General features: G+C 40.9%; 2 protein-coding genes across 7 annotated transcripts in view; one reads left to right on the top strand and one right to left on the bottom strand.

Moving 5' to 3' along the window:
* Window positions 1-7,602, top strand: part of LOC140359493 (electrogenic aspartate/glutamate antiporter SLC25A12, mitochondrial-like) — a 16,746-nt gene extending 9,144 nt beyond the window's left edge. Inside the window, exons 10-18 of the mRNA XM_072444436.1 lie at window positions 246-327; window positions 1,278-1,436; window positions 2,255-2,307; window positions 2,513-2,593; window positions 4,125-4,265; window positions 5,168-5,306; window positions 6,025-6,183; window positions 6,274-6,364; window positions 7,014-7,602. Of these exons, the coding sequence (XP_072300537.1) occupies window positions 246-327; window positions 1,278-1,436; window positions 2,255-2,307; window positions 2,513-2,593; window positions 4,125-4,265; window positions 5,168-5,306; window positions 6,025-6,183; window positions 6,274-6,364; window positions 7,014-7,218 (1,110 nt within the window). The 3' untranslated portion in view covers window positions 7,219-7,602. The remainder of the gene's footprint in view (window positions 1-245; window positions 328-1,277; window positions 1,437-2,254; window positions 2,308-2,512; window positions 2,594-4,124; window positions 4,266-5,167; window positions 5,307-6,024; window positions 6,184-6,273; window positions 6,365-7,013) is intronic.
* Window positions 7,561-24,121, bottom strand: dync1i2a (dynein, cytoplasmic 1, intermediate chain 2a). 6 transcript variants are annotated; one of them, XM_072444437.1, is made up of 17 exons: window positions 24,003-24,121; window positions 22,233-22,350; window positions 21,779-21,890; window positions 21,071-21,161; window positions 20,007-20,096; window positions 19,591-19,706; window positions 14,607-14,696; window positions 14,342-14,504; window positions 14,158-14,257; window positions 13,257-13,382; window positions 11,224-11,370; window positions 11,041-11,154; window positions 9,985-10,118; window positions 9,026-9,170; window positions 8,755-8,895; window positions 8,538-8,663; window positions 7,561-8,388 (listed from the first exon to the last, which is right to left on the bottom strand). In XM_072444437.1, exons 2-17 carry the CDS (start codon window positions 22,338-22,340, stop codon window positions 8,275-8,277), a joined length of 1,917 nt encoding a protein of 638 aa, XP_072300538.1. In that variant the 5' UTR covers window positions 22,341-22,350; window positions 24,003-24,121; the 3' UTR covers window positions 7,561-8,274. The 6 variants fall into 6 exon arrangements, with proteins under 6 accessions (XP_072300538.1, XP_072300539.1, XP_072300541.1 ...); XM_072444438.1 differs by having other exon boundaries at window positions 14,607-14,693; XM_072444440.1 differs by having other exon boundaries at window positions 20,037-20,096.

The raw sequence follows: 24,121 nt of genomic DNA, 5'->3' as shown, positions 1-24,121 counted from the left end.
AAAAAGTCTAAAGCAGGTATTTCTGTATTGAGACCGCTGTGTCATTCAATACCAGCTGATGCGCAATCAAACACATTCTTTCCTACATTGTCGAGCGCTCCACACTGACTTTCCTTTCCCCAATGTATCTGGTTCACTATCGTTTAATAGCAACTCAATTCATGGCGTTCTGCTGTTACCGTTCTTGATCCCTCCATCTTTCTTCAGATTCATTTGACCAACGGTGTCTCTTTCTCCCCACACAGCACCCTCACGACACGTCCCGGCCCGTCTGGCTCCAGGCTGCGGAGTCTGCCTACAGGTTCGCCCTGGGCTCAATCGCTGGAGGTGAGTGACATGTCTGTGGCTGCCCAGGAGTAACCTTAGCCGAGCACAGCGGCCCATGCACGGCCCATTGTGCGCTGCAGGCGAGGGGCCGTGTGATGTGCCACCACTGGCTCCAGGCTGTCGTTGGTGGGGAGCTTTGGAATGACACAAGTCTTCCGGAACCGCACTCTGGAATCTCCGTCTAATTACGCTGGATGATACGCACTGGCCCTCTGACACTGGGACAAGACCCCAACATTGGCCTGACTGTGCACCGTCTGTCCCAGAACATGCTGAAGGATCCAGTTCAGGTCGGGTCAGAAAAAGATGTATACCACAAAAGGGCTACACAGAAGAAAGTGATAATGAGCTGTTTCTGTCTCTCGTGTGGAGAGAGCTCTTAGCATGTTTGAGAGAGGAGTCATTAAAGGAAGCTTTCAGCATCGAGAAGGCACTGCAGAGGAAGCAGAGAACAATGTATTAGTGCTGCTTTTTCAAATCACCCATTTTGCTAATGCACATTATTTATAAATATTTTTGTCCTTCTGTTCTTTCACTTGTCTCTTAGTTATTAAAATATCTGGTTAGAGTCTAATTTAACAACTGCAAAATAACACATTTCACGGAAATTGTCGAGTGCTACTTGCAATTATATTTTGGGTGTAAATTTACAAGTTACAGTCAGCTCAGTTATACACATTTTGCAACCAAAACGCACGCTCACATGTTGGAGAATATGTAACAGATTGGTACGGACACATTTGGACTGATGGGACTGATGGTTCCCAAGATAGATGTGTTGTAACTTACATTGTGATTTATCTGTCAAACTGGTGAAGAGTTTTAGAGACACGTTTATAGACACACATTTCAGACAAAACTAAAAAGAAAAACGTACTGATTTCAAATGCAATGGGTCATATGGTTTCATAAGCAAAAGTGTAATCATTCTCATGCATTGTGTTTGTTAGCCACTGGTGCCACTGCAGTGTACCCCATCGACCTGGTGAAGACCCGAATGCAGAACCAGCGCTCCACTGGCTCCTTTGTGGGAGAGCTCATGTACAAGAACAGCTTTGATTGTGCCAAGAAGGTTCTCCGCTACGAGGGCTTCTTCGGATTCTACCGAGGTACACAACATTTACTGTTTGCCCCAATAGCCACCAATGTGAGTAAGTGGACATGTGTTTCCTCTGCAACAAATAGAGGGACTTGCCTGCGTGCTAATATCAGCTACATGCCTTTTTTCTAATTGATTCCAGAGACTGTTGCTCTGCTTGTGGTTGTGGAGGAACCTCACGGACAGGGTTTGCATGTTTATTATCTGGATACCTGGGAGGGGAATTGACAGCTGAAATCTGCGTACAGGCGCTCTGTCCAGGTGGTGATAATGATGCTGAAGAAGCTTTGTGATGTGCAACTCGGTTTAGCTCAGGGCTGTTCTTGTGGGGAAGTCAAGAGTGCCATCTACTGCTGCTTCCACCACTGCGTTCTCTCTTCCCCTCCTTTGCCTCTCCCATCGCACATGATAAGAGGCTAGTTGACTCGCAGACAGACACGCTCGGCTGTTTTTTGGCCAAATACCAACAGCAGTCACTCAGCAGGTCCTTCAGAAGTTTATCTGGGCTGATGAAGGACACACAGTGAAACACTACAGTGGTTATCGCCATAGTTGCACTGCCCTCCTCCTCCCTCTTTTCCCCGATCTTGTTCATGACCACACAGCTTCTGTCATGTTTTGTGTTGTTTTTAGGAACATTTCTGTTTAAATAATGCTTTAGTTCAGATATGTTTGTTCAAAGCCATTTTGTGATTTGGCACATCAGAAATCAGTTGTAAATGTATTTGTGGGGTTACCTTACTATTGTTCTTGCTGTTGTGTGTGTTCTTACTATCCAGATTCCCTGTGTCAGGTATTCTAATGGTGTCTATGAATAATATTTTGCAGGTCTCCTCCCGCAGCTCATTGGAGTCGCCCCGGAGAAAGCTATCAAACTCACGGCAAGTCATTTCAGTGTGTAGCTTTAGGAGTGTTTGGAAAGTTGTTTCCTATGATTCACTGTGAAAGAAAACCATGCATAACGTACTGAAGGAAATGCAGTCTTTGCAATCAAGATGTGACTGCACCCACAAGTTAACATTAATGCTACTATCAAGATTGTGATCTTGTCTGTATTCTTCATGTGACTTTCCTCTTTGCCTTTAGATGAATGATTTTGTCAGGGACAAGTTCACCACAGAAGATGGTGCCGTCCCTCTGCCTGCCGAGATTCTAGCTGGAGGATGTGTAAGCTTCAATTGTCTTATTTTATCACTCTTTTCTTTAGGAAAATGTAAATTTTTAAATTAAAACATAACCACACATGCCTCAAATTTCATTTACTACAACTATAAAAACTAGTTGTCAAAGAAACTTAATATTCACAAAATAACACAAATATTTCTTGATTTAACAACTGTTAACAAACTAGTTAACAGTTGCTTTCATATGATTAACCTTTCCAGGTGTATGTTTGTTCTAGAACAAATATGGTAAAATATTCCCTTTTTTCACCATGTCAGTTTTGTAAGTTTTTCACAAGTGCAGCTGTGGTTAAAGTGTAATTCTCCACTCGTGCTGTGCAGCAACTGGGTGCTAGCAGAGTCAAACTAGCAGAGCCTGCAGGTTGCTGTAGTAGAGCGGGGTCCACAGGTCGCAACCCCTGTCAGAGTGTAATTGGAGGAAGAGGCCCTGGAGGGCCCGGACGCGGCTGGCTCTGGCTCATTGTGATTAAGTTTGACAGCGGCTCATACATACCTGAGGCCTGTTCCATGCAGGCCGTCCAACACAGGAGCATGTTCCTCTGTGCACATTTTAAAGCACAGGCTACTTTGGAAAGCGTATGTCTAAACAGCTGTGGGTGAAGGACCTGATTGGGATATTGATGTGGTTGATCTGAGACTGGGCTCAAATCAAACAAAGAACTATAAATACTGATGGTGGCGATTGCATCATTCCTCAGGCAGTGAATATTCCCCACACACTTTGACTGAACGTGCCAGAGCTTTTTTTAGCCCAATACTCGGATGTTTACAGATAGTGTCAGCAGGGCCCGTCGGGGCCTAATTTGGTTTGGGGAGGGTGATAAATGTGCTGGAGTCAGAGGGTGTTGTGCCTCAGGGCCCTTTTTACCAGGACCCAGGGACTCTCCTGGGAACAGACTGCACTGGGGAAGTGTCCAGGCTGAGGCTGTCCCGGGACACTCACCCTTCCACAGGAGGTGCCTCAGGGGGCCATGTGGGGCAGTAAGGGGCATTATGGGGCAGAGGGCTATTGCCAGGGGCAGGGGCCGGGACTCCTTCTCACCCCACGCCTGCTCTGGCCTGACCTCATCCACTCTTCTGTCAATGCATGCCTTTTGCTCAGACCAAGGCCCTTCTCTGACTCATTCAAATCAGAACAAGAGAAAAAGCATCTTTTGTGCCCAAGTTTACTGAGACAATTAATAAAGACTCAGACACAAGAGAAATGCTTACACATCATTATCATGTTCACCTAAAGTTCACCCCTGACAAAGTCACCCTCATGACATGACAGCGACAGCAGATAATGAGTGTTCAGCAGGTCTGGGCTCCCCTTTGGCCTCCTCAGGTCCCACAGAAGGACACAGAGGAGATGCTGACCTGTTCATATACTCAGGATTAAGAAAACTTTTATGAATTGTAAATCATATTACCATATCAAACAGAAAGAAAGCTGCCGTGTATTGGTCCTTTGATGCTACATTCGTTGAATTGAACTCAGGGCAGTGTCTAACCAGTGCTGTCTGCCTCCACAGGCTGGTGCCTCCCAGGTGATCTTCACCAACCCACTGGAGATTGTTAAGATCCGCCTGCAGGTAGCTGGAGAGATCACTACGGGCCCCAGGGTCAAGGCCCTCAGTGTTGTCAGAGAGCTGGGCTTCCTTGGCCTTTACAAGGTAGGTCAGCACCTCCAGCCCTCCATGAGGTCTGCAGCAATCTCTTCTCACTGCACACAAGGACAGGGAAGGTGCTATGAAACACACAGCACAAACACACAAGCATCAGTATCACACCCCAATGTGGGTTTACATGCTCATTATGTATTTCCACCATCCTGTTGTTAGTCACACAACATTAATATTGATGATTTAATATTGTTGATTTATATTGTATGTACATGTAACAGCTTTCTGAAATAATACATTAATACCCAAAAGACAAAACAAGCCTAAATAGCTGTAGCAAAATCTAGTTCGAATTTTTCTTTTTTAATTAACATATGTAAATTTGTTTGTATATTATTTTTTTTTTTTTTTGTTTGAGACTTTAGACTAAACCAAAAAAGATAATGGTTTAATGTTGTGTCAAGTAACAGATGACAAACAGCTGTAAATCACCCCCAAAAAATGAAAGTGTACACAGGCATAATAGAGATCAAAATCCAAAATTGAAAGATCAAACATATTTTACTGACTGTTTGTAATTTTCCAAAACAGTGTTAAACATGCAAAAAGCACAGCGGCCAACAAGCAACAGCAAATTACTGTGGGATTATGCTCTGCTACTGCTCCTTTCCAGATCCTTGTGGCTAGAGTCTGCGTTCATAGTCCATATTTTAATGAGGAGCAGACAGCGTGTGGCTTGTTAAAAAAGCTGACTTCCTCTTGTTGGGCTCAGGCAGCTCACGGGGCCTGTAGCCTGTGTGTGATGAATCTTGAGGCCCACCGCTGCTCCTCTGCCCGGGGGCTCTTTGGCTCCTGCAGCCGCACTATTGCCAATAGTAGAAAGAACAATAAATCCACTCTTCTGCCCTTTATGCAAACGCAGGTGTTCAAGATTGTGTGTTCTTATGTCATAGGGAGCCAAAGCATGCTTCCTGCGAGACATTCCCTTCTCTGCCATTTACTTCCCGGTGTATGCCCACACCAAAGAGAAGCTGGCTGATGAGGATGGACGTGTGGGGCCTCTACAGCTGCTCAGTGCTGGAGCTATTGCAGGTAATACAAGGATACAGGTATTTGGAGCTTCATGTGTAATATGCTAAATATATGTTGAACATTTCCATAGGATAGGTTGTATTTGCAGATATAATATATTGTTAAAGCTAGTCAAAAGGAATTAAAGCAGTTACAGTGTTTGTAAGTGTTTTTAAGGTATTACATCTGCTAATGTTGTAATTTATATCACAAATGTTGTTTCCAAGACATGCAATATTAAGATATAAAGTATATTTTTATAGTAAATAATACAATTTAAAAAGGGGGAAATAAGGCTATAGATAATATTTCTGCACTATTGTGAATCATTTTAAAGACGTTTCACATTTGTCTGTCAATTAAACCTAAACTAATACCTTGAAAGGCACGTTTTTAACACATTTCTGTTGGATTGACATAATCTCGTCAGAATTGTGTTGTATTGTATTATGGTCATCACCGTAATGTTAATGGTATATCAAAAATCAAACTTTATTCTAAAGGGCAGTCCACTGTGATGCAACTTTATTTTGGAAAAGTTGAAAACACACAACTAAAATGATTAAAGTTGAAGCTTTTAAATAAACCCTATAGTTTACCTTTCTCCTGTGGTATGCGTGCATTGTTTTTGCCGATGTAAAGTTGTTCCCATTTCAGACCCTGCGTGATACTGCAGCAATCGGAGTAACTGATGCCATCTGTGCATAGTGAAACTGCTTCATTATCCCTGTTTCCCAAGGCGTACCGGCAGCTTCGCTCGTCACCCCTGCCGATGTCATCAAGACCAGGCTCCAGGTGGCGGCCCGGGCAGGACAAACCTCATACAACGGAGTCATCGACTGCTCCAGGAAGATCTTAAGGGAGGAAGGGTTCAGTGCTTTTTGGAAAGGCGCAGGAGGTAAATGCACTCGCTGAGAATTAAAGCCAGTAGCGCTGACTGTAATTGTCCCAGAGCTGCTGGATAAATGCTGGATCTGTCTTCTTACAGCTCGTGTGTTCAGATCCTCGCCCCAGTTTGCAGTGACGCTGTTGACCTATGAACTGTTACAGAGGTGGCTCTATGTCGACTTTGGAGGACAGTAAGTCTAATACTGCTTACATTAACGTTAATATTACACTGCTACTTTGTCATGTTTTTTTACTTCATAAAAAGGCTAGAATAGAACTTTACTCTTTGACATAGAAAATAATTGAATACAAATATTTATTTTATTTTGCATAAGAATCCAATAAACAACTGTAATATATACTGGAGACACTGGTTAACATTGTAAATACGGGTAAGCAATATTGATAAAAAATAATATCTCGACAGATATTTTTTAATAGGTTTAAGCATAGATGCATATCAAGGAATATTTACAATAATATATATTTTTTCCCAATATATCCGTCACCTATAATTGTTAATAATGATTTGCTTGTATTCAGGTAAGATTAAAATAATGGGCGCCTCTACAGTTTAGATTCATTGAAGTAGATAGAAAACAGGACTGCTGAGGATTAGTATTTTTTTTAGAATTGGAACATTTGGTTTCAAATGTAAACAATAGTAACACTCTTGTCTTGGCATCTCTTGCTTCTTGATTTGTTTTGTTTAGAAATCATTGGCTGTCTTTGAACTTACTGTAATGGTCTTTTGATATTCTGTGCTACATTTACTACTGTATGGAAGACTGTGCCACACTGCCCCCTATGTCTTGATTGATGGCATATATTTTTTCTCAGTCGTCCTACTGGTTCTGCGCCTACTCCTAAACCTGCCGGCCACGAGCTCCCATCAGTGAAAGCGGACCATGTGGGGGGCTACAGTCTTGCAGCTGCTACTTTCGCTGGCATCGAGAGGAAGTTTGGCCTGCACCTTCCTAAGTTCAAGCCCTCTGCAGAGGTGACAATCGCAGCAGAGTCCAAAGCCGAGCCCCAGCCTTCATAAAACCTGTGGGCTGCAAATCTTCCGCAATCTTAATCTTCCTCTTTTCTGGCTTCACAATGGTCTTATGGAACCACGCGTCAGCTAACTGCATTTATGTTTTGTTATATTCTAAAATGCTGCATGGGAATGGCTTGTTGACGTTTATTTGCGTAGCTTTCACAGGTCTATTGTACACATTGTACTTCTGTACAGAGGGACATTATGGCTTTATGAATGGCCGTTGGTATTTTCTGGTGTGCTGAAGCTTTGGTGTGCATGTGTTATCTTTCAAAGACAAGCGAATGTACAGATGTTTTCAATGATTATTTTGAAATCACAAAATACTCTTGTGAAATATTTCAATGCACTTAATGTATTTTATTGAAATAAATCTTTTAATCAGTATGTGTCTACTGTGAAATTACATTCTCACAATGGACAGCAAGCATAGATCTTCTTAAATAAACTCATCAGACTTAGAAAATCACAGAGTCTTACAGCAGACATGATCATGTTCCTCACATATAGGATTTCTCATCATATCGAATCTATTTAATGTACACAAACGAGGACATTTCAGAAGAAAAACATTTTGGAATCAGGACACTTAAAACGTTAAAGCTCAGGTAATTATTTTGTAAGACAGGTTGATGAAAAAAGGATCATTGTCATGCCATGTTTACATTCCTGTAGTTAAAAGAGAGTGATTGCTCTAAACTGGATTTACATAGACTAGACTTTTGACTATGGTATGGTGCAGTATTTGGCTTTAAACTCAAATATAAGGCTTATGTTTGTATGCTTGAAAGGAAAGAAGAAATTATTCAGAGTAAGAAAATTAAGGCATCTGGTAGAAGAAAGGACTGTTTGTGAACACGACTTCCTGCGTCTAGCCCTGTTGATTGTAATCAGTGGAAGACCATCGTGCAAACTGAGAAGCAAAATCCACAAGGGTACAGGAAAGTGTTGTTTCAGTCAGAACTTCATCTCTTTGTCCAGTTGTATTTGTGTCCTATCAATACAGTTAATAACAAGTGCACTGCTGGTCCCTGAAACATGGTATCCATGGAAACGAGCTCAGGCAGCGAGACGCTGAGCTGCCAGCTCCTCTGCGTCGTCTCTGTTCTCATTGATCTCTGCCAGAGTGCGCACAAACCGGGTCCACTCATCACTGCGAGGGACGGCAGTCTGCTGTTGAAGGTGATATGGAAATATGATTACAATTCATTACAACATTTAGAAATAAATCGCATTGAATTGCAGGTTATCACATTATAAGCCTCTGATTACAGGTGCTCAATGACTATTTAAATGGTGAAAGAAACCAATCTACATCTTACCTCCCCAACATCATAGACACGGACACACCCATCTGAATCTCCCACAGCGATTTCTCTGCCCGAGGGGGCCCATCTCACTCTGTTAAGGGCAGGGTTCCCCTCCACTGTGACACTGGCTGTGGGGACCTAAAACACAAGAGGGAAATAGAAAGGTTTCATTACTCTGCAGAGAAATCTTTATTGTGAGCCTGATACAATGCAGTGAAAGAGTGATTACCTCAGTGTCATTGTTGAGGTTCCACAGGTCCAGATGACCCACTCCGTCCACGCAAGCAAACAGAGCAGGGTGAATGGGAGACCACATGACGTCATACACATAGTCTGAGTTGTCCTCAAAGGAGTACAGGGGTTTGTTGTTCTGGGCAAGTAAAAGACAAAGAAACATGTAAACCAATATGAAGATGTTCGAGGTGCTCACAGGATTCACAGATTCACTCACTCATACATGTATTTAATTGCCAATATGCAGAAATGAAGGCTACAAATACCTTGGTGCTCCACAGTTTAACAGTCCAGTCAAATGAAGAGGTGACAAACAGGTGAGAGAAGTCCAAGGGCCCTGCTGCTGCGTGGCAGTTGATCCCTGTGATGGGTCCATTGTGGCCCTCAAACATCTCGCTGATACCTGCTTTGCTGTGAGAAACAACAACATCATTAGGTTTGTGCATAATAATTGTATTGCACGAACTGACCATAGCAACTGGTGTCACTTTGAGGTGTTATGAGATGCACCTCGCTTGAGCAGTTTAATGAATGACTTTTATCATTTGATTCACAGCAGGGTGACAAAAGTGTGTGCAACCCTCAACCACATGTTGCAGAGCTGTTACCCAACTGAGGCTCTGGTAATTAACGTAGAGAGGTAAATACTCAGCATGAGTGATGCTTATGCATTATTAACTGAGATGAGAGTATCATACCGTTGTAAATGAGCTGGAAAATGATTCCCTCAATTACAGAGGTGATTCTGCCATGTAAAAACAGCTTAACCGGGTCTGTGCTGTCACGAGTCGGGCCGAACATGCTGCTTATTGGAGAGTAGATATAAAGAGCAGTTGTGTGCCAGACGACCACAGTCCACATACTCTTAAATGGAAACATTGTGAGAAGTGCTGCACTTTTAATTCTCTTAGGGTCTACTGTAAACAAACTTGCTCAGCCAAAGAAATGTACCAAAAGGGAGGGAAAAAAATGATTTGTTTCCCCTGCATGTGTGCCCTGTTTATGTTGAGCGACCTTTACAAACACAACTGACAAGCGGAAAAGAAAAACAGGATGACTGTGCAGGAGTGAAACCTCAAACAGCAGGAGATCAAGTGTTGGATTTGTGTAACTCGGGGAAGTGAGTGGGTTAGATTTATTTGACACAGGGCTCTAGGTGGGCCTAACAAGTCTCCTCAGTCTCCAGACCTGGAGCACTGATGCCCATGTTTTTATGTGCACTCACCTTCCATGACGACACGACATGTAGACTGAGCCGTCCTCACTGCCCACCACAAAGTTGTTGACATCTCCGAGAGGGAACGACATGGAGGTGACAGCTACGGCTTTGGACTGTTTGAACACCAGCTCCATACTGTCCTGTGGAGGCAGCGGCAAATGGGAACATCAATATCTGCTTCTGCCCGGCCTCTAGGTTAATATACACTCTGCCAAGCACAACCTAGAAACTTCACTTCACACTTATATCCTTGAGAGAGAATATGTAACAGAACAGGCAGTGAAGAAGAAGAGTGAACTGTTGCACAAAAATGTAACTACCGGTACGCTAGGTTCAAAGACCATGAAGAAAATGACTTAACCATATCGTTTATGACCAGTCTTCTGAGGTAAGTGCATATCACTAATCTTGGGTTTTTCTAATTGCTACTTCCTTTGGTGGGATTGAACTGAACCTGTGGTCAATATTTATTATTGTATTAGTTTTAGATCTGCTTGTAAAAATAGAATAATTTAACAAAATAAAGATACAGATGTTTTCAGGTATTATTTGTCAAATCATATCTATTGTGTAATTTATATGGATTTTGGTTAAAATATGGTTGCTAGGTAACAGTTGTGGAGTTAACTCTACCTATGTCACATCAGTTGCACTGGCCTAACCAGGAAGTAAAAATATAGACACCAGAATATATCACCAAAATTGTAAAAAAGATCTAAAAAAAAAATAATAATCCTAAATTTAATCATATTCACTATGTGTAGTCCAACCTGTCAGATATACTTTAAAAGCTCTAAAGTTATGTTGTTAATCATTACCCACAACAACAACAACAACAACAACAACAACAACAATAATAATAATAATAATAATAATAATAATAATAATAATAATAATAATAATAATAATAATAATAATAATAATAATAATAATAATAATAATAATAATAATAATAATAATAATAATAATAATAATAATAATAATAATAATAATAATAATAATAATAATAATAATAAATAATGACTATAATATCCAAAACCCTTGTGACTAATGTGACAATACCTGTGGCTGTGACAGCATATCCAGGCTCCAGGAGCATATCTTTCCATCAGTGGAGATGCTGATGAGGTTGTGGGCATTCTGGGTTCCCACCACATTGACACAGTACACAGGGTGCTGCAAACACATAACAGTCATTTTTGTTGTCCCATTTCACCCGGTGCTTGAGAGAGGTGATCATTGTACCGTGTGCGCTGCTGCTGACAGGGGAGTCCTCTGTACAGGGGTCCTCTTGTTGCTCCTGTTGTCCCACAGAACGATCTGCCCCGAGTACGTGCCCCCCACCACTACGTTGGGGTGGAACTTGGCAAACGCGGCGGACATAACAGCAGACTGTCAAGGAAAAAGACAGCAGACATTTAAAGTTAGACGGACGCCGGCGACAGGGCTGTAGTCATGTACTGTCATGTCACACTGTCATGCGTACAGGAAACTGATACCACCACAGTACAATAAACTCCACCCATTACTGGGGAAGCCATGGCAACTATTCATACCATTTACAAAATAGAATTTAATTCAGTGTTTTTTTAGTAGTCGTCTAGTCAGCAATTGTTTTTTCAATAAGTTAACTAGTCAAACGATTATTTCTATTGCACAAGACTTAAAACCACATAAAGGTAGAAATATGGAGACTGAAGGTTTATACAGATAATATTTATGAGTGTATTATTGGTGAAAATGACAAATTGTTATTCTCATTTGACATTCTGATTTTATATTGCTACCGTTTCGTTATAAAAAAGGTATTTCTGTATGCGTTTTAGTGTCTGTAGTGTCCAGAAAACAATTTTTGTCAAAATTATATATTTTTTTATAGTAGACTAGTCACAATTTTAGTTAATCATTCGTTGCAGCCCTAGTTGGTAAATCCTACAACAAACCACTTGTGTGTTTGGGATTAGTATCTCTTTGCTGTAAATTATGCTCATTCAAATTATTCTATAGTACATTTCATTGACATAAACGGCTGAGCCACAAAGCTCATGGTCGCACATCTGAACACATCTGACGTAGTGGTGGTCTACTCTACAGTACAGCTCTAGGCCGCAGCATATTGAAGGTTGGTGAAATGCCAAGAACAAAGTATTCTGATTGTTTGCATTAACCTTAATGGTCTCTTCGCACAGACAGAATAATAATGTAGCCAATAACTCTTTCCTATACTGAGCCCTTGAGTAGGTATGGCCCTCTCCAATCCAAATGCATTCAACAGATGATTCCTCCTTGAATTTGGCAAGAAAGTAAACAGTACCAGCAGTGTGCGTTGAGTTGTTCAAAAAATATGTAGACATTCAAATACATTGGAACATATGCTTTTTCAATAGACCTTGATAAAACAATACAGCGTAGCTATTGAAATCTTGTGTTTTCAGATTCTCGTGGATTTGCAAATGTCTTCTCCGTCTCAAACATACATCAGCCTCTTTGTCATGAATGATAGTGGAAGGTAAACAACGCTCGGGGCCAGTCTACAACATTGTTTCTCATTTTTATTTATGGCTTTGCTTGACTGACAAGATTTATGGATTTTGTGGCTAGACTGACAATCTTAGTTGGATCGTTACAAGAACTGAAACACACAAATAAGATGTATGAAAAGGCTCTGCAGTGAGACACAAGAGAGACTTCATTCACACTGTCGGGTTTTATTCATCAGAGTAATATGCCTACATGTACATCCGCTCTGAAGGCCACATGTGGTTCTACTCAGCGTGTCTTGCTCTGGCCGCCCCGGGGCAGAGTCTTGCTGCCGGTACATCTGAACACTGGGTCCTTGTTTAGATGCACATGATAACCCCAAACACTTAATCCTCCTGCAGCAGGGCTCGGATCCCGCTCGACTCCTATGGCGTCTACCGCACATGTGTTAGTGGATAAATGTGGCGGAGGCGGATGCCTATGTCATGAACTTACAAAGTGGATAAAAAACAGGAGGGAAGGTGCTTGGAGCAGAAGAAACTCTTTATGGTGTCTTTTTGTTGTTTGCGTCCTATGTCATTTTTTTAATGCTAACATAACTTAATTGATGAATCCTGTAAAATAGAAGTAATAATGAAGGCACAAATGATCATGTTTAATTCTTATTATTCACTTTGTTCCTTCGCAGGGCACAGGCAGGCTAAGGTGTATTGTATCAGGACAAATAAGTAAAGGGCAGCAGGTGAGTGAGGTTATGGTGACCAAAAAAGTCCCATGTGAAGAGAGAAGAGACGTACCTGACAGTGGAAGACATACTCCGGTGTGGCCTTTTTGTACTTCAAGTTCCACACCAGGGCAACACCATCTGGCTCATGGGGAGCTTCCTCGTTGTTGTTGTATGAGGCAACCAACAGTTCAGGATACTGGCCAGAAAAAAACATCAGACTAAATTAATGTGAGAGGAAGGCAGCAGTGCCTCCGAGGCTCCGCTCCATGAGAACCTCGCTCTGGCTGCTCTGTGTGCAGCCAGAGCGAGGGCTTGATGACTGACAAACTCTTTCACTAATGACATTTATGGACCATTTGAGTTGCATCAGTCCAGGAAAAACTCTTAACTTTCTAAATCTTTTCTTAGCATTAACAAAACTGATTAAGAAAGGTGCGTATAGGAATACCAGAAATTGCTGCTGAAAGTTGTGAAGTTAAAGCTTAGCGGCATAATAACAACACAACCCTGAGTAACCCTATCCATATACAAACAAAGCATTCACTCTGGCCAGCTTTAAAATGTGATCTTCATCGTACAGTCAGTGAATACATAATTTCAGATCAGAGGAGGTCTGAGCAAGCAAACAGTGCGAACAAAGAGCCGGTGTTCAATCAATGTCACAAGTAGTTGCCGAATTGTGCAATAAATGACTTCAGACACCAGAGGAAACAAATCATTACCAACTGTGGTTTAGTGACAATTTGTGCGGGACAAAACTAACCTCTCTACAGGGATTTGTGGCTGGAATTTAAAACTGTCAAGTATTATATCTTAGTCCAGTTGACTTGTTTCAAAAGCCAATTAGCGAGTGTTTTTTTTTCTTTTTTCCCTGACTTCATTTTACCCAGCAGTTTCATAAAGTGCAAAGATATTGTTGATTCTCTCAGCTAATTGGCGCATATTGTGAAGTAGTGCGAGTTGATTATGACCTGGGGGGACCAGTCTAGGCACGTGACAACACGATGTTTGGACCAGTGCTCGTCCATAAACTGCCGGTTCAGAGACAGTTTGGTCCCAGCCTGGATTTCCCTGAGAGGTAAAAGGAATATAAATCAATAAACCACTTCTTCAGGACAATTACAAGTTTTAAAAGACCAGTTGTCCAATTATTACCCCTCCTTTTCCTCCAGGTCGCGGCCGCTGTAGTCAAAGAAGAGGTCGACGTGCTCCGACAGGGCGCGCTCAATAATGCGGCTGCCGTGGTCGAAGAAATTCACAAACTCCTCAGAGTGCAATATCTGGAGCTTTTCCTCCTCTGTTAGTTCGTGAGGTGCTGCTGCACAACAGAAGCACAATGAAGAAATGGCACAAATGAAATAATTATTAAATAGTTATTTGACTTTGAGTAAATTACAACTTAATAAACATGTATTAGTACCTTCCTCTTCCTCCTTTTGGACTGGTTTTTCAGTGGGAAGCTCTTCTACTGCTTGTGGCGGAGCAATTTCTTCTTCTTCCTCCTCTTCTTCTTTTGAATAAAAAACACAATAAAGTTGTTGAAAAGAACAATTAAGACCAATTTTTATCATTTAAGCGATTACATTAATAAACAATTTGCTGACATGTTAACAGGGAAAATGAACATCTTTCTCAATCCACACATCCAATTCTCTATACAAACAGTGTGTGCCTTTGGTCATTACATGTCGCCCTTCTATTATTATGCATTTTCAATAAAAAGCTCCACCCGGTGATTATGAGCGCAGCCATAGACTGGTTTTGTGTATCTGCCTTGCATTTGTTTGGTTTGTGTGCACAATGTGGCCTTTCATACACAACTTGGTTCTCTAAAGCTGAGAAGTTTATCATTTGTGTTAAATAGACACAGCTCAGCGGGTGCCTTGTTGTCATAGGGACCCCTGTCTTTCCAAACTGTTAATGAGAGCGGACCGTTGAAAAGAGAGGAGCTGTCAGTGTAGCAGTTTCCCTGTGTCCATGTAGCAAGGCCACAGGGCAGTGGAGCAGCTGCCCAGGCCCATCCCTTTGCTCCGGTCAGATGACGACATGGTGCACAAGCAGATGGTGATGCTGCAATTGTCTGCCGCTCTTCAGAGGTGGCATGGGGATGGCACAGAGGTTTTCCGCCTGACTGCCCCGAGACAAGCTTCTCCCTGAACAGCAAGCCTGTGCAATTACCATCCTAGCAGGAGGTCTTGCAACTCCCATTCAACCTCGAAGAATGTACAACAAAATACAGGCCAGACCAGCTGGCAAACTGCACACCGGCCCTACCTCAAAGGCGGCCAACACGCTTTTCTACACACATCTCATTGAGGCCGTATATTGCACGTTTTCAAAGTAAAAAACAAGAGCAAAGGCAGGACAAACAGATTCATGAGCAGAGCAGAATTCAGCCTCGCTTCCTGCAGCCGTCCTCTTGGTGTGAGCCACACAATTTATCCAAGATGACAGCGCTGCATGACAAAATTTCCTTCCTACTGAGATAATCTAAATGATAATGTCATCTGTCACTTTGTCTGTAAAGTGATTTAGCTCCATTCTCCGACACAGGTTTGGGGAAGAAGGTTATTGGGTGTGCTGATGAGTTTACAGAACCAGGTTGATGACACAAGGCATTTCAATGTACGACCATACTCTGCAACCAACAGGAGAAGGTTAAAATCTTTCCTTTCAAGGGCCTCAATCAGGCTTAAAGGAAAACAGTAATCACTGTCTTTCAGCTCGTCCCGGCCATGCTCGTCAGCCCTTTCCCTGGTGAGGCAGCCAGAGCAATCAACCTGCCAGGCATTAGGAGCGGATAGACAATCTGAAAATAAAGGGTATAATGCACCTGCCAGCCAAAATGGCCATTTGGAGAAAAGCTAGTGATCCTGGCGACCCCGCTGGGGCTGTGTGGGGAGCGGGGGGCGATAGTAGTTGGTGGAGGAAGTGGGACGGTTGGGGGAGTAGCATTTAACAGAATTCACCCGGATCACCAATGTCCCATACACTGACACGTCCTCTCAAAGCAGGCCCAATTATGGCTTTTGTGCCACTTAAGAAATAAAAGCTTTTCTGGGGGGAGTCAGACAGAGGCACTGGGGGAGAGTAATCACGGGTCTCGGCCCATGGACAATATATTAATGCAAACGCGGCATGCGGCCAGTGATGTACAACTAAATGACCTCTGCTCTGTGCTGCAGGTGTCTATCTCTTTCTATGCATCAGGCGTCAGTGCATGTAAATACAGACTACAGAGCTCCTCTCTGGCATCACGTCGACCCAGCAGGGGGACATATAGTCTGCACAGCATGGAAGCCTCTTCTCTGAGCATATTTTAGCCTACATTTGAATAGTTACTCTAATCCTTAAGCTAATAAACGTTAGCTAACAATTTGGTAGTAAAGATTAGAATTGCGAACAGACATTAGTAGGTATATATATATATATATATATATATATATCAAAGCATTTTTACATTAATTCAACCCAGTGCAACCTGTTGATATGGTATTTTAAAATGTGTGCTTCAAATTAAAATGAAATAAACTTTGCCCAGTCCCAGTGTAAACATAACGTCTCTTTGGACAGGTGTTGAAAATGAGCATTTTTGCTGCAACACTTGAAAAAAATGCATCTGGTTTGTCCAATTTAATTGCTATGTCCATATCAAATAAATAAAGTGAAGGTTATATATAATGTATGGTATGTTATGTTATGGTATGTTATGCATGTGTAAGATGCTCCAACACAAGGATTTGTCATTTTAAAAAATCCACCTGATTCTAGCGCTCAGTGTAGCCACTGCATTATACAATAGATATTTAACAGTAGTAATCATGAAGTACATAAAAGCTGACCACCATCACAAGTGGCACTTCAACCAAGAAGGCCATGAAGGGTTTTTATGATTAAAAGTTTTGACCTGCCTCCTGATTCAGCATGATTAAAACAATCACATTTAATTAAATATTAGATTTACTAAACTGCTCTACATACTCAAACTCCTGACAAGCCTTTTTTAAGCGCTGCATAAGACCAGCCACTCCACACCCCCCACCCCCCACCTCCAACAATATCTTACTCTGTAATTACAGCCTCTTGTTGAGGAGTGCATATTGATGCTGCATATTACCTAGTAGGGCATTTTAGGCCTGTGGCAGGAGCACTACAGTTTTAGCACGTTATAACGGTGCTAAAACTGTTGGATGCCGTTTAAGTAATTTTCCAAGATAATGTTGTGTTTTCAGATTTTCTACTGGGAATTGTATTTTATTTATTTAAGTAGGGGGGTGGTAACACAGTGCACTGAAAAAGGAGAAAGCAGATGGCTGAAGCGGAGTACTTTTATAAATAAACATATGACACAATTTACCATGGTATTGGAGGTTTACAGTTTGGGATTTGTCACGGAGAGGCATAGAAAACTGTTTTAGTACTAGCTGGAGAAGGCATGTGAATAATCTTATAACAACAATAACAATATTATTATTATTTTATATTAATAATAATAATGTTGTTGTTATTATCATCATCATCATTTTTATCATTATCATTATTTAAGAATTATAAGAACAATGAAAATGAGTTTGTCCTTGTTTTCTTGTATAACTCCATTATACTATGAAACAAGGTATTATGCAAGAAGTCAAGAAGCCAATGACTTTTTGCAGCTTGGTCATACATTCAACTGCTGAATGAGTAGTTATGAAATCTTACCCAATTGTGCTTGAATCTTTCATTAGTGCCTGTTCAGACTTGCATGGAAATAAATAACACACATGAATATGTGCAAAACTCAGTAATAATTGAGTAATACACAAATTTAAAAATCCATGTTAAATATATTCCTACATGGGTTTTAATAAAATTGCACTATATTGTACCCTTCAATATACTAGAAAGCTTAAAATGAAACCATAAACTTATAAATAAATTTCCATAAGCGGGCATGATTAAAGATCTGACTCAGACGCTGATATTGGATGCATGTTGCAGGTCAGAGGATGAGCCCATCCCTCCCTGAGCATGGTACAGTCGGAGGACACTTGGGTTGACAGTGGCCCGGCCGCAACCGCGGCCGCAGCCGCCAGGAGCTCTAATGCCACCGCCCGCTGACCTTGAGAGTGCTGCGCCATTGCCTTTTTTTGACAACATGATAAATGGCTCAATCAGAGCTCAGGCCCGATGCCACCCCACACATCAGAAATGCACCGAAAGGAGCGCGCCGGGGATGGGGATGCCGTCTCATCGAGTGCCAGAAGTGATGGTGTGAAAATGCACAATGTGACGGAGTGTGTTTTGTTATGTGCCTGTTCGCTGAAGGGAGAAGACAGGGACGCGAGGGAGTTGATGAAATGATTACATAGTGGCAGAGAGGGGAAGGGGCCTGGTGTTGAACAGCTGGCAGAAACCATCGCTGTTTAACACACTTTTACAATGCCCAGTAGAGTCCAGAAGAACAGGCGATGCTCTTCATCCTCCAGCAGTTCTGCTCACTGTTTGCACTCAAACACTTTCTCTTTTTTCACTCACTTGTCATGCGTCCTAAGTATTTTCTCCATGTTAAACATTTCTGGTATTGCTTATATGTTGGTATGGCTTTTAAAAAGACTAAAGTTAGAGTAGTAAATTCTGTAGATGTAATTGTAATGTCCATCAGTATATTATTATAACACATGCTATAAAAATAAAATGTGTTCATTTTATTAATCATTATTGATTTAAATGTAGATACAATTTGTATGCTAAATGAGAATTATCTTACAGAGAAAACATGAACTTAAAATAGGATTATTATTCATGTGTTTAATAATCCAAATTTGCTAAATATTAAAAAGATCTAAAGCAAAAAGACGTCATTGTTGTACAGTCTCTGGAATTGGAATCATCAGAATAGGGAGAAAAAAGTAGGATCTCATCAGAATTCAAGTCAAGCACATTATTCAGCAGCTGTCATTACAGAAATCAAGCACGAACACGCTGCACGGCCACACATTTTGCATATTTTATGCAACATGTGTCCAACATGTGGCGGTGGATGGTAGCCTGGATTTTCTCTTTGACCAACCACATAAAGCGAATGAGCACAGCAATTACATAAATATGGACACGCTTCAGTGACAGGGAGCAGCTGTAGCACTGCCTTTATATCTTGGCTGCCATCTCAGCCCTTCTTCCTGTCACTGCTTTCTCATCCTGCTCATTAATTAGACCAAAGCCAGTATGGTGAGGAGCTACATGTGAAGTAAAACGGAGGAAGCTTGTCTGAATTGAACCTTTTTGAATGCTCATTTTTAGGTGTATTATATGAATCTGGTCAAAGTCGGAATTTTCACTATTGCAACAAGCACAGCAACAAATATAGAGTTTAGGTTTTCTTAGATTAGGACATGTATAAAATATTGTATTGGGAGTTTCACCTTTTTTTGTCTGGGTGAGCACTGGTGTCTGTGTCTCTTTGGTGTAGGAAACAGTTTCACGAGGAGGGAAGTCTACGTGTGTGATTTTAGCCAATCCCAGTTTTGGTGCCACACGCCTGCAATGACAAAACAATTCAAACGTTGCAGAGACAAAAATACATGAAAAACAATACAGCATCAATATAAGAAATAAGCTTGAAAATGTACACTTAAACTATACCTGTATTACCTTTCGACTCATATGGTAAAAGGTCTCACATCTGTGTAGGTGTGTCTTGTGCCGATTAAAGTATGTGAATGTGTTATGGGATGGCAAAAACACTTAGTTAGCAAAGTAACTGTATGGACACATTTAACCATTTCACTTTAGTGTATTCAATCAAGACATGCTAGAGATTGATAGAAGGGAAAATGACCAGGAAAGGAGAGAAGAGAGTGTCCAGTACCCCAGCTCAGAATCAGAGTGAAGTTGAAGTGTGGACGGGTCAGAGTCCCAGTGCAGAGTCCTGTTAGTGCCACAGCAACAAGGCAGCATTAGTGAAGAGACAAGCGCAGGCACAATTAATGAATTAAGAACATCCAGTTAGCATAATGGCACACAACATGCAAACAAGCTCTAATGAGTTCAGTTCAAATGCAATTTACAGTGTAAAACTTAAAATACTAGTTTAATACATAATCCCAATGCAAGGCTCTGATGACACAAAACTCAGGAGGTCAAAGAACATCTCTCCTTAAACAGTTGAGAATTAGATAACACAGGTTGTAAGCGGCTGCCTGAGGGGCTGATGGATGCCGAGCTGTGGCACACCAAAGCCTCCGAGTGTGGTGTCGACAGAGCGTGGCAGAGAAAGAGGACCCTCAGGGAGAAAACATGACCTCCATGTGTGTAGGAAATGGCCATGCTGGTGAGGGAAATGAGTCAACACATAGGGGGAACTGCTCCCTGGGCCTGATGGGACACTGGGGGAGCTTGAGTTTCAGCCCAGGGAAGGGGCTCTAATTAGGGGTTAAGAAGTCCCCCAGGCATCACAGGCAGCCTGTTGGTTTATTCTTAATTTAGGATCGCCCTAATTCAACGGCACACAAATTAAATAAACATGCACTCGGTTGGCATAAACTCATCATCAGTCACTGTAATGCTAGGAAACCTTCAGGTGGTTACTCCACTGGAAGTAATAAAGGGATGTTATATGCCATGTGTAACCATAAACAAACCCGAACACTCAAAATACTTTTTGCCCCCATGTTTTATTTTTAAGTGGCTGGTGTTACGAGCACACTTGACAAAACTTGACAAAACTTGACAGCTACAGAAAAAAGAGAAAAAAAAACACCATAGTAATAACATGGCAGCCCAATTTGATCAGACTCAGACATTGTTCCTGATTATACCCAAAACATGCTTTTGTTTGTATGTGATGCATGAGTGGGAGCAGGAAAGCATTAGTGGACTTTGCCGGGAACAGAGTGACTGTACCTGGGCCCCACAGCTCCATCAGAGTCCTGGCTCCCTGCCTCACTCGGCGTGCTTGTGGATTTGGCAGTGGGAGACATGGGAGGAGGAGGCACTGCACAATAGCACATACAATAATCATCTCTTACACTTGAAGTGTGCTTAGGTGTGCACAACAGAGGACAGATGCATTAGCACAGATATGTGGTTCCAAATTTGGCACACAATTAAGTAATGTTGTTTAATGTTGTTGACAGCAGCAAAACACAGATCGGCCATCAATTTAACTTATTACATTTATGATAGAAAATAGTAATGAATAACTAACTAATACAAATGTAACCATTGTGTGATTTTCCTTCATAACAGTTGTTTTTTCTTAAAAAGATTTGTATGGATCTCTTCTGCCACCTGGTGTTGGAAACATGACAGTATTCATTTTAACAAAGCTATGACATAAAAAGTAAACCCTATAATAGAAAAGGTTTGGGGGAAAAAATAAGTAAACAGGTGATTTAAATCAATTTATTAAATTTAAATAACATTAACTAACCAAGTACAGTGAATAAATAATGTCCTCTTATTTCGGAATATTGTATTCCTCTCTATGCCTCTTGGCCTGAATTTGCCGGTGTCAAGTTTAATAGTGCAACTTTTCATTAACCAAAAGCATTTGAACACATGACAAGAGTCGTGGCACTTCTCAAAAGTTGCATTTAAAGTGAGACCTACCAGAGGGAGCGTCTCCAATCCCCATACTCTGTAAAAGGGCTTCAGCTTCACGCCGCTTTTTCTCCAGGTCAGAGTCATCTTGATGGTGTGAGACCTCTTTCAGTTGTTCGGCCTAGACATAACGAGTGCAGCGATTGGAACAGACAAAGTCTTGTATAATGGAAATTCTAAATGTACTCTATTCATTTTCAGACAATTTTTATGAACAATGAAGGTTAAAAAAAAATAGAGGACAAGACAACAGTTGTAACAAACACATTATCCTCTTACATATATAGCTTAACAAGGGCATTATTCTGTTTTTTGGGTTACACAGAACATTGACAATAGAACATAATTACATAAAATATTAAGATTCACTCATCCATTGTCCAACGACCGACGCTAGAATCTACATTATAATAAATATGTTACATAAATACACAATTGAAAGCCCTCGGAATATCAAATCTACCTCTTTTTTCTTTCGCTCCTCCTCCTTTCGCTTTTTCTCTTCTCTGATTTGGGCCAACCGTTGCTTCTTTCGCTCGAGCTCTGCCTTTAGTTCATTCTTGTCAGACATAGTGGCCCAGCTAGGACAAAGTCATCGAAAAAATGTAATAAAAAATAGATCCACATCAGTAATGCAGAATCAGAAATGAATAACAGATGCAGCAGGGTTGGTTTTCATTGTACAAATAGTTATTAAGGCTTAATATTGTTTTGTCTGTTAATTTGTGTTGAAATGCCCGTCTGACACTATATGTGAGGTTGAGAATGATGAGTAGTGGGCAATAGAGTATCTAGAATGTTGTTTTGAAGAGACGCTAACTCTGTGTATTGCTTATAGTAAAAAATGCTACAATAAGCTGATAGAAAATAAACGCTATGTTGTAAATGTTCAATTAAGACTACGAGTGATTTTTCTGGACCATAGCAATAGGGGTAACGATAACGATATTCAAGTGATGTGAATATGTCAATCCAACAGAAATGTGTTAAATAAAAATAAGAAATCATTTAAAAATAACAAAGTTTCATAAGTTGGATTTTAAACACTTGCAATTGTACTGTACACTATTATAGACTAAAATGTAACATTATTTGGAAAGAACTGTTAAATTGTTATTGTAATGAAATATAATGAAATGTAATGATTGAAAACCATGTTATTGTACTTGAAATGCAACCTGTTTTTAATTGTAACGACCCAGGAAGACAAGCTGAATGCACTGCTTTCAGCTGATGGGATCCATTTAAATAAACATATAAACATAAACCAACATATTAGTTGAAGTATAATTCAGACGTTGTTTAATATCTGTAATATTAATCACAAAAGGACAGAAATAGCACTTTATAACCTAATGCGAAAGTTTACAACATGACTTTTTAAAATTTGGTGTTAATCAGCTCTTATGTAGCATTTTTTATAAATTATACATTTGATATTCAAATTTGGCATTGCTTCAAAACAACATTCACAATATTATCCAAACTAAATGGGAAAAGACCTCAAAATGTTGCATATAAGAGGAAGCTGGACCCAATGAAATGTAGTTAACGTTATGCCCGTATGTTGGTTGTACTTAAAAAGTGGGTCGTAATAAAAATTAAGAGCCCAGGAGCTGACAAATACTGAGTGTTAAAATAACATGATGACAAAATGGGCAGTCTAGGTGAATAATAACGATTGTTGGGAAGCCACGCTTTAGACAGTAACTCCGAGCAACTGAGACAGCCCCACCCTGTGTGACAGACGCCAGCATTAACACGTCAACTGCAAACATCAACGAGCGATTCAACCGCTTACATAATCTGTTCTGTAACTGTCATAAAACACGTTTGAATAATACAATCATGCTCATCTGTTCATAGTAAATCTCTTCATTCATTTAGCCTGTGCTTTTGGTAGCTTTAGCTTTCATTGTGTTCAGAGTAGTCATCTCATTGTCTGTTTGGACAATACAAAACGGTAGAGTACAGGTGAAAACGGTTCGTCTTTAACACGAACATTTACTCCGCACATACATTATTTATGCAGTTACATCTGAAACATGCATTCACATCTGTATAATTAGCACGCTAACTAGCATCGATAGTAGCCAGCAGAATCCCCGCATAGCTGTCACACGCCATCCTATTTCAATCTCTTGATTAAAACGTTGGTCAGCAAAGTAAACGACCATTTAAATACGTACAGCAGTGGGAATAACAATGATAATATTCACATGAGTAAACTAACCTCACAGCGGGTTTACAGCCGGCAGCAAAGGTAGTGCTAACAGCTGCTAACAACAGCTAACACAAAACAACAAACAGGCCGAAGCAGTAGACTACTGAAGCCGGTGAGAGACAAAAAGG

The sequence above is a fragment of the Eucyclogobius newberryi genome, unplaced genomic scaffold, assembly GCF_026437365.1.
Source record: "Eucyclogobius newberryi isolate DKJ021-1_F unplaced genomic scaffold, fEucNew1.0.hap1 SCAF_14, whole genome shotgun sequence".
Classification (NCBI taxonomy): Eukaryota; Metazoa; Chordata; class Actinopteri; order Gobiiformes; family Gobiidae; genus Eucyclogobius; species Eucyclogobius newberryi.
The sequence above is the reverse complement of the archived record's forward strand: the minus strand, read 5'-3'. Positions and strand labels throughout refer to the sequence as shown.